Source organism: Belonocnema kinseyi, chromosome 2 (genome assembly GCF_010883055.1).
Source record: "Belonocnema kinseyi isolate 2016_QV_RU_SX_M_011 chromosome 2, B_treatae_v1, whole genome shotgun sequence".
Classification (NCBI taxonomy): domain Eukaryota; kingdom Metazoa; phylum Arthropoda; class Insecta; order Hymenoptera; family Cynipidae; genus Belonocnema; species Belonocnema kinseyi.
In genome coordinates this window covers 85,641,439-85,651,271 of record NC_046658.1, presented here as the reverse complement: position 1 = coordinate 85,651,271, position 9,833 = coordinate 85,641,439, and the positions used below count along the sequence as shown (strand labels likewise).

Sequence of the window (9,833 nt, the reverse complement as noted above, 5' to 3'; positions counted from 1 at the left end):
ACGCCAATTAGCACAAATGGTAAGTTCCGACAGTGCCTACAAGTGTGCCTACTGGCCGCTAGATGGCAATACCGGTTTCATATGTATACACCTGGTAATTGTGAATAATATTGGTGAAGTTACAATTGTTTAAAAGGTTTAAATCGGCACAAACGTTTACAGCACGCAATGGGTAAACCAGAATTAATTTGCAATTTTTGCGGCTAAAAATTGATTGAAAATCGTAATTTAATAAAACACACGTTTTCACGCCACTATAGCTCAAACCGCTACTCATAAAAATCTAGCCAGAAATGCGACAAATGTTCGCCAACTTATCGCACATTGGGAGGCTTATAAAACATAAACGTTTAGAATACGGAGAAGTTGTACAACAATTCATACTAGTTAAGGCATTTTTTATGTAATTAATTAAAGGCTTGCCTTTCTCAAATTACTTTTGATGAAATTTATTGAATTTTACTCAATAATTACATTCTGAAATTTCGACTAGTTACATTTACCAGGCAGTCAAGGATAATTTCTAATAAATCTTTTAATTTTAATTTGAAATTTTGTTATTCCGTCAACAAAAGATTCTATGTTAAAAATGTTACAAGATTATGATTCTGATCCACGAGTATTGCAAAATTACGTTTGGCACCCCCCCCCCCATGATGTAATTTCGTTATACTTTTATTTTTATTTATTTAAGTTAATTATTTTTTAATTATTAAAGTTATTTATTTTTATTTAAGTTTCTCCTTGCGATAAATTTTTAGTTTCCAACTTCTTCAATTCCAAAGTGATATATTTGCGACTATTTTTTAGTCTCTCTATTACATTCTTTTATAATATAAATGTTGTCTGACCATAATATAGTCTTAACGTCAAGTCGTGGTCCTCGTGCATGATCCCAGTGCATGATCCTCCCATTGTGTTCTTTCTATATTTTTTTATACCAAAGTCCGAATCTTCTTTAGAAATAGGAAATATCTATATTGATAAAATTTGTCCTAAAAGTCATTGGGTAGCAGAATTCTTTAAATAAATTTACGTTATAATTTTTCAGATATACAGATCAAAAGTGAGTCAACGAAATCAACACAAAGAGAGGATGATGGGGCATCTTTTTTTACGGATATTTCTTCTGGCAATAAGTCTGATGCCAAGACTTTAATTGAATACGAAATCGATGAAACTCTTGAAATCAAGGAAGAGATCATCCAAGGTAATGCTGCAAATAAAATAACCTACATAAACCATAAAAAATTAGTCCAATGTAATTTTTTTTAAATTTTTAGATATGGAGACAATTACCAGCAACCAACATGATCCAGCATATGAGTCAAAGTTGTGTACTGTAGATGTAAGCAACAATGAGATTTTAGATGTCAAGTGCGAACCGTGGACCCCAGAGAAGCACGAAATTCCAGAATCAAAACAGGAAATTAAGTACTCATGCAAAAAGTGTGGGAAAACCTATTCCCAGAATAAACCTTTGAAAAGTCACCAAAAATTCGAATGCAGTATTAAGCCACAGTTCAAATGTGAATTATGTGACAAACAATTCAAACAGAAGCAACACATGAATGTCCATGTAGATCACGTGCATCAGAAATCAAACTCGAAGAAATCGGTATTAATCCATAAATGCGACAAATGTCCTCGAAGTTATACTCGGATACATGCCTTAAGTTTACCCAAACGTTTTAAACATGCAGAAACAATTCCACAGTTTATTTGTGATTTGTGCGGATACGAATCGAATACGAAAGGTATCTTGGTAAGACACATGACTGCATGCCACTCACAGTCATCGAAAACCAGACATAAATGCGACAAATGTATGCGTACATACAAATGGCTGACAGGCTTAACTCGGCACAAAATTTTAGTGCATGCAGTAGACAAGCCAGAATTTAATTGCGATTTTTGCGAATACAAGTCAAATGCGAAATATAACTTGGTAAGACACGTGACTTCATGCCACTCACAGGCATCGAAAAGCAGTTATAAATGCAAAGAATGTGCGCGAACTTACAATTGGCCTACTCATTTAGCTCGACACATACGTTTAGTGCATGCGACAGTAAAACCAAATTTTTTTTGCGATTTTTGCGGATATAAATTTAATAGAAAATGTACCTTGGTGAAGCACATGACTTCACGCCACTCACAGATATCAAAATCTATGTACACATGCGACAAATGCTCGCGAAGTTATCGCTCATTAGGTGGTTTCTACGAGCATATACGTTTAAAACACGCAGCAGTTGTACCGGAATTTACTTGTGATATTTGTTATTTTAAAACTAAACGTAAACGTCACTTATCAAAACATATGACCACAAAACATCTTAGTAAGTAATAATTGTTATGCGTTTGAAATTCTAATCCTTGGTACATTTCTCATACTAGTTGAAAAAATTATTTTATGTATTAAATTAAACGCTTAGATACCTTAAATTACTTTTTATAAAATTGACTACATAATATATAATTTCCCTTTCTGAAATTTCAAATCCGTTGATTTACTAGAGTTACAAGGATCATAAATATTAAATATTTTTTATTTAAATTTGAAGTTTTTCTTATTCTGTCTATACAAGATTCTATTTTATTAATGTTACAGAATAATCATTCTGGTCTAAAAATATTAATAGTCAGTAAAAATAAAAAATTAGAGAATATTAAAAATGAAGTTTCGCGACCATCCTTATAAAGTCCACCTTCACGGAATGGGCTTCCCCGCCACTGTACACGTTCTCGAGCGTGCACGAATTTCAGCAGCCCTTTCTCAATAGTGCCGCGCTGCAATTAATAAATCGTTCCAGAATAAAAGGGTAAATTCGTATAACTTTCACGCGGCATTATTGAGAAAGGCAGATCCGAACTTTAGGCAAGTAATGAAAAGCAAAGGAGTAGGGGTAGGGGTCGGCTCAGATTAAAATTAGCAGCACTATTGAGAGCGGCATTTTTGAGAGGTGGACTGTATAAAATAATTTGTTACCATACGTTTTGTTTATTTGGTTTAAATATGTAAATGAGATATTGTAGATTTATGACCATTTTCTTTTCGAGTTGCAAGTAAGTGTTCAGAATTGAATAAGGATATTAAAGATGTGGGTTGCCACTGTTTACCTTTTCTGAGGAAAGACTTGGTTGAGCGTGTATCACAAACAATTTAATTTAATTATCATCTTTATATAATACTTTATTTATGAACTTTAGAGATTGATGAATGTATTATATACTAACACAATAAATTAATCACTTTTCTTAGATGTAGAAACTTTTGTTTTACTTAATATTTTGATTTAATTTTCGCCGTGTGATGCTTTTGGGGATGTCGATCTCCTTAATCATGTAAATACTGCAGGGCCTTGCCTACAAATAGAAAAATAACTGAAATTTTAACACATGGAATTTTTAAATAGGTCAACAAATTATAACATTTACATTACAAATTCTATTCTTCCAGATTGAGAAACTTCTTTGAAATACCGCTATTTATCAGCAAACAAGAAGGACCTGGATATAAAATAATAAATAAGTATTTATGGCGAATAGGAAATTTCAAATTGGTATATTTATGACAATTTTTTATTCTAAACATTACGTTTTTTATGATATAAATTCTTTCCAAATAGAGTAGTGCCTGCTTTAAGTAGTTATTATTAATTAAATCGTGCATGATCTTACTATATAATCCTCCTTTTGTGTTCGTTTCATCTTTTTTTTTGTAAATTCAAATCTCCTTTAGAAATAGGAAAGATTCAAATTTATATAATATATCCTCAAAGTCATTGGGTAGCGTAATAAATGATCAACGTATGTTAACGTACTCAACGTATAAATGATTATTTAAATATTTGTCTACTACAAGATAAACATTAAGACCATCGGAAATTGCTATTTTTAATTTTTGCCTCATCATTTTTCAGATAAACAGATCAAAAGTGAGTCAACGAAATCAACAGAAATACAGGATGTTGGGACATTTTCTTGGACAAATATTTCTTCTGGCAATAAGTCTGATGTTAAGACTTTCATTAAATACGAAATTGATGAAACTCTGGAAATCAAGGAAGAGAGCGTACAAGGTATGAATACTTTAAATAAAATACCTTGAATAAAAATATGAAAATGAATCCTATGTTATGTTTTGTTAAATTTTCAGATGTGGAGAAAATTACAGACAACAAGCATGATCAAGCATATGACTCAACATTTTGTACCGTAGATATAATAAGAAAATATGAGATTTCGGCTGTCAAGCGCAAACTGCGGAACCTGGAGAAGCATGAATTTGAGAAATCAGAACAGGAAATGCCGTACACGTGCGAAAAGTGTGGGCGAAGTTATTCCAAAATTAAAGTTTTGAAAAGCCATCAAAAATTCGAATGCGACGTTATGCCACAATTCTGTTGTAAATTTTGTACCAGACTGTTTAAACGGAAATATGACATGGATGGTCATATACATCGCGTGCATCACAAGACAGACATAAAAAAGGCAGCATTAATGCATAATTGCGACAAATGTCCTCGTAGTTACAAATCGGTGAGAACTTTAGCTCGGCACAAAAATGCAATACATGCAGCAATCATTCCACAATTTATTTGCGATGTTTGCGGATATAAAGTCAATACAAAAGATAATTTGGTAAAGCATATGATTTCACGCCACTTACAGACATCAGAGTCTAGGCATAAATGCGACAAATGTCCACGAAGTTACGTTTGGCCAGCTCATTTAACTCGACATAAACGTTTAGTACATACTGAAGACAAGCCACAATTTATTTGCGATTTTTGCGGATATAAAACGAATAGAAAATGCGCCTTGGTCACGCACATAATTTCACGCCATTCAAAGACATCGAAATCCAGGCATAATTGCGACCAATGTTGGAGAAGTTATCGCTCGTTAGTTGGTTTAAACCGACACAAAGTTTTAAAACATGCGACCTCCATACCACAATTTACGTGCAATGTTTGTGATTATAAATCAAAAAATAAATGTAACTTGCTAGCGCACATTACTTCACACCACTCACGGACATAGAAATCGGAGTAAATGCTACAAATTCTCGTGATTTACATGCGATATTTGGGATTTAAAGACTAAACGCAAATGTATCTTTTTAAAGCATATGATTCCGAAACAGCTTAATGAGTAATAATTGCTATGCACGCGAAATTTTAATCCTTGAGAAATTTCTCATACTAGTTCAGAAAGTTCTTCTCTCTATTAAATTAAATGTTTGCATAGGTACAGTGTTAAAAACTTTTTGAAATTTTAATCACTTTTATTCACAAAAGTGTTGAAAATTTCAAAACTTCTGTCTTTGAAATAAAATGAATACATATTTGATTGAAAGTTATAAACGATTTGTTTATGAAATAAATGTTAGGTAATAGAATATTAATTTCACGAAGGATTGTTTAAATTTTAGAGCGATACGATTGAAGTTTCATAAAAATGTACCTGACACTTGATGCATATAAATTTGTTTAAGATTCACAACACGATTAAATAGAGTTTAATAAATTTTTATCTTAATTTATGTTAATACACTTGTGTATGAAATTTAATACAGATTGTTCTGAAATTTGATACTTATTTACTTTAAAAATTGGTCATATTTCAGAAAACTAACGCTAAATGGCTACGAAATGTCTTACAGTGCGGCGAATTAGAAAATTGGGGTTTAAAATGATCCAGAGCCTACAATTTTCATCCGATTCCATCTTTTTTTTTAAATTAAAGCTAATTGAATTCTGAAGAGGTCTGTCGAGGGCGATTTTGCTAAAAAGGCTCTGTTTGTTTGTTATTCAAGTTGCAAAATGCCAAAAAATACATAATTTTTCATATTTAAGCTGCCTGTTTTGTAGTAATTAACAATTCCTAATAACTTAGATGAATTTCGTGCAACCTGTTCAATTGTTATAAACAAATTTATGAACAAAATTGATTATCGCTGTACATTGAAGCCTGGAGGTTCTTTTCATGACGTTTTTCCCCGCTAAATCGAGTGAAATTAATGTTTGGTTGAAATCAAACACTAAAGTATAATTTTTTTGATTGTTATAAACAAATTTAATAAATAAGCGCCTCTGTCTATCAAAGAGTGACCGTTTAATGCATTTGTTTATCAGTATTGTTTATAACAATGGTAAATATTTTTATTTTCCATTTCTGTAATGGAATTTTCATTTTTGAAGGCAAAACTAATAATTGTGCAGAAAAAATGCATTTTATGTATAAAGAGGCGCTTATTTTTCAAATTTGTTTATAACAATTAAAAAAATTATACTTTAGTGTTTGATTTCAACGAAACATTAATTTCACTCGATTTCGCGGGGGAAAATGTGATGAAAAGAGCAGATTTAGCAGGACGTCAAGGATAGTAAATATTAGATTTTTTTCATTTAAATTTGAAATTTTGTTATTCCGTCTATTAAATATTCTATACCAATAATGTTACAGGGTTATGCTTTGGCGCGGGAACTAAGATCTCGAAACCCTTACTTTTAAAGGATAGGTCTCGAAGTTTTAGCCTCTCAGGTCTCGAATTCTATGCTTTTAGATCATAGAGTCCGGGAATTAAAACTCGTAGAAATTGTAGTTCTAAAATCACGTGATTTCGTAAATTAATCTTTTAAGATTTCTCTTCGTTTGAATGATACTGAAAATGAAGTTTTGCGGCCATCCTGAAATAATATTCATGTGGGTACATAATTTATTTGCCTTGTATTTTTATTCCTCTTTATCGGTCGCTTTATCTTGACGATGGATTTTCAGGTAACGATTTTCTTAATACTTTCTTGCATTGCATTAAATGTGTGTATGCCCTAAATTACCTTCTATTAAAATCAAATAAATGGTTACTATATGTTTGATTTATTTGGATAAATATGTCTATGAGAGGTTGTAGATTGATGACCATTTCCTTTTTGATTTACAAGCACTAGTTCAGTATTAAGTTCAGATATTAAAGAAAGTGGTTTATGCGTTATGGGTGTGTCACAAATAATTAGATTTAATTAGTACCTTTATGTAGTACTTTATTTATGAACTTTAGGGATTGACGAATGTATTCTATACTAGGGCAATAAATTATCACTCTTCTTAATTGTAGATACATTCGTTTTATTTAATAACTTAATTTAATTCTTTCTGTTTAGTCATTTCGTGATTCTCGATATTCTTAATCATGTAAATATTGCAGGGCTTTGCCTGGTAATAAAAAATATCAATTTTAGCACATGAAATTTCTATATAGAATATTAAATTATAAAATGTAAATGAAAAATTTTTTTCTTTTAGATTGAGAAAGTTCTTTGCAATACAGCTAGTTATGAGCAAACAAGAAGTTTCTGCATGTAAAATATTAACAGTATATTATGTAACAAGGGGCAAAAGGAGAAGATTTTTTCCGCGGAATAGTATTTTATTCCGCTCTCGGCCGTGGACACTATTTGGCGCTGAAAAGCGGGTTTGGCGCATTTTTCTAAACCTTTGTTCGCGGCTCGAATTTTGATCGGCATGAAACAAATATGGTTGTTATTGTGGCGACGCTCAACCAAGCACAGTCTCAAATTTCGAAAATGGAAAATATGTAAATAAATTTTTTCTTTATTTTTGTAGTCACAATTTCCTTATTTCTAATAAAAATAATTTTCTATAAAACGAATGCTATCGTAAAAAAATTGTAAAAGAATAAAAGTGTTTTTTACTTTCATCCCGAAAATTCGACTTTCACCCCGTTAATTTTATTTTCGCCCCGCTAATTTTACTTTTACCCCGCAAATTTTTATTTCGTCCAGCAAGTGTGGCTTACGGGAAATATATGCTACTTTTGCCCCTAATGTTAGGGGCAAAAGGTGGCCATTCCGGTCGGGTGGTCACGATTTTTGTGTACGATCTTGCATGATCCTAATGTATGATCCTCCCTTTGTGTTCGGTCTATTTTTTTACAAATTCGAAACTCCTTTAGAAATAGGACAGGTTCAAGTTTATAAAATGTGTCCTCAAAGTCATTAGGTGGCGTAATACATTTGAATATAAGTGATTATTTAAATTTTTATCTGCTGTAAGATTAAGGTTAGGATCATCGGAAATTGTTATTTGTAATATTCACGTTATAATTTTTTTCAGATAAACAGATCAAAAGGGACTCGACGAAATCAAGAGAAAGACAGGATGGTGGGGCATTTTCTTCTACTGATATTTTTTCTGGCGATACGTCTGAAGCGAATACTTTAATTAAATACGAAATTGATGAAACTCTGGAAATCAAGGAAGAGATCGTCCAAGGCATGAATACTGTGAATAAAATACCTTAAACCAAAATGTGTAAAAAATAATTCCTTTGTTATGTTTTGTTAAATTTTCAGATTTGAAAACAATTACAGGCAAGAAACATGATAAAACATATGACTCAACATTTTGTACCGCTTATGTGAAAGAAGATGAGATTTTGGCTGTCAAGCGGAAAGCGCCGAACCTAAGGAAGAAGGAATTTCAGAAGACAAAACAGGAAATGAAGTATACATGCGAAAAATGCGGGCGAAGATATTCCGAGATTAAAGTTTTGAAAAGTCATCAAAAATTCGAATGCGAATTTGTGCCAGAGTTCAGTCGTAAATCTTGTACCCAAGCATTTCAACGAAAGTTTGACAGGGATGGCCATATACATAGCGTGCATCACAAGACAGACATAAAAAAGGCAGCATTAGTACATAATTGCGACAAATGTTCTCGTAGTTACAAATCTGCGAGAACTTTAGCTCGGCATAAACATGCAATACATGCAGTAATCATTCCACAATTTATTTGCGATTTTTGCGGATATAAAGTCAATGCAATAGATAATTTGGAAAAGCACATGACTTTACGCCATTTACAGACATCAGAATCCAGGTATAAATGCGATAAATGTGCGCGAAGTTACGCTTGGCCAACTCATTTATCTCGACACAAACGTTTAGTACATACAGCAGTCAAACCACAATTTATTTGCGATTTTTGCGGATACAAATCGATTAGAAAATGTGCCTTGGTCACACACATGATTTCACGCCATTCAAATACTTCAAATTTCAAGCATAATGCGACCGATGTTGGAGAAGTTATCGCTCGTTAATTGGTTTAAACCGACATAAAGGTTTAAAACATACGACCGTTAAACCAGAATTTGCGTGCAATGTTTGCACTTATAAATCAAATAATAATTGTAACTTGCTGGCACACATTACTTTACGCCACTCACGGACATCAAAATCCTCGTAGATGCGACAAAGTCTCGTGAAGTTACCTCTCATGAAGCGGTTTTATGTTAAAAAACATGGTTAGAACACACAACAGTCGAGGTGCTACTTACTAAGAAATCTGGAAATCTTAAAATTATGAATTCGGTAGAATCAATCGAATTCGCATCGAAAGTGCAAAGATTTCTTTGAGGTTATCGGGAGTGCCAAGATTTCCAAATCTTCTCGATAGCGAGACTCTCCAGGAGAAATTGGACTCAGCTAAGCTCGGCGGCGTTCGGATGGAGTCGGCTGTTTATTCGTTTTGCCGAGTCAGTGTGTGCATCACGAACGAGTAAATGCTCCGTGTTCTACATGATCCACGCTTTACGAAAGATTTATAAGATTTCCAATAAATCTTCAAAGTGTTATCCTAAGAATTCCAGTGCGGCAATATGAAATTTTTCAGTGACGAGGCCCTCGGCAGCATTCGAGTCTCAATTTATGCACGCGAAACTTTATTTCTTAGTAAATTTTTGATGCTAGTTGAGAAAATTCTTTTATTTACCAAATTAAATGCTTATATAGCGAATAGGC

At 32.7% G+C, this 9,833-nt stretch overlaps 3 protein-coding genes across 3 annotated transcripts in view; all 3 read left to right on the top strand.

The window, feature by feature from the left end:
* The window catches only part of LOC117182830 (zinc finger protein 99-like), a 3,858-nt gene extending 626 nt beyond the window's left edge, over positions 1 to 3,232 (top strand). Inside the window, exons 3-4 of the mRNA XM_033375939.1 lie at positions 1,052 to 1,210; positions 1,284 to 3,232. Of these exons, the coding sequence (XP_033231830.1) occupies positions 1,052 to 1,210; positions 1,284 to 2,350 (1,226 nt within the window). The 3' untranslated portion in view covers positions 2,351 to 3,232. The remainder of the gene's footprint in view (positions 1 to 1,051; positions 1,211 to 1,283) is intronic.
* A 309-nt stretch (positions 3,233 to 3,541) lies between these two features.
* LOC117182829 (zinc finger protein 676-like) lies at positions 3,542 to 5,263 on the top strand. Its single transcript, XM_033375938.1, has 3 exons — positions 3,542 to 3,566; positions 3,927 to 4,085; positions 4,163 to 5,263. Exons 1-3 carry the CDS (start codon positions 3,542 to 3,544, stop codon positions 5,047 to 5,049), a joined length of 1,071 nt encoding a protein of 356 aa, XP_033231829.1. The 3' UTR covers positions 5,050 to 5,263.
* A 1,739-nt stretch (positions 5,264 to 7,002) lies between these two features.
* On the top strand, positions 7,003 to 9,827 carry LOC117182828 (zinc finger protein 91-like). Its single transcript, XM_033375937.1, has 3 exons — positions 7,003 to 7,006; positions 8,146 to 8,304; positions 8,385 to 9,827. Exons 1-3 carry the CDS (start codon positions 7,003 to 7,005, stop codon positions 9,131 to 9,133), a joined length of 912 nt encoding a protein of 303 aa, XP_033231828.1. The 3' UTR covers positions 9,134 to 9,827.
* The last annotated feature ends 6 nt before the right edge of the window (positions 9,828 to 9,833 follow it).

Bases quoted from the DNA above. Each gene is read 5' to 3' on its own strand.
- LOC117182829 (XM_033375938.1), top strand. From the start codon at position 3,542: ATGGCGAATAGGAAATTTCAAATTG. The intron at 3,567-3,926 runs GTATATTTATGA...ATCATTTTTCAG, and splicing joins GAATAGGAAATTTCAAATTG to ATAAACAGATCAAAAGTGAG. The intron at 4,086-4,162 runs GTATGAATACTT...TTAAATTTTCAG, and splicing joins CAAGGAAGAGAGCGTACAAG to ATGTGGAGAAAATTACAGAC.
- LOC117182828 (XM_033375937.1), top strand. The intron at 8,305-8,384 runs GCATGAATACTG...TTAAATTTTCAG, and splicing joins CAAGGAAGAGATCGTCCAAG to ATTTGAAAACAATTACAGGC.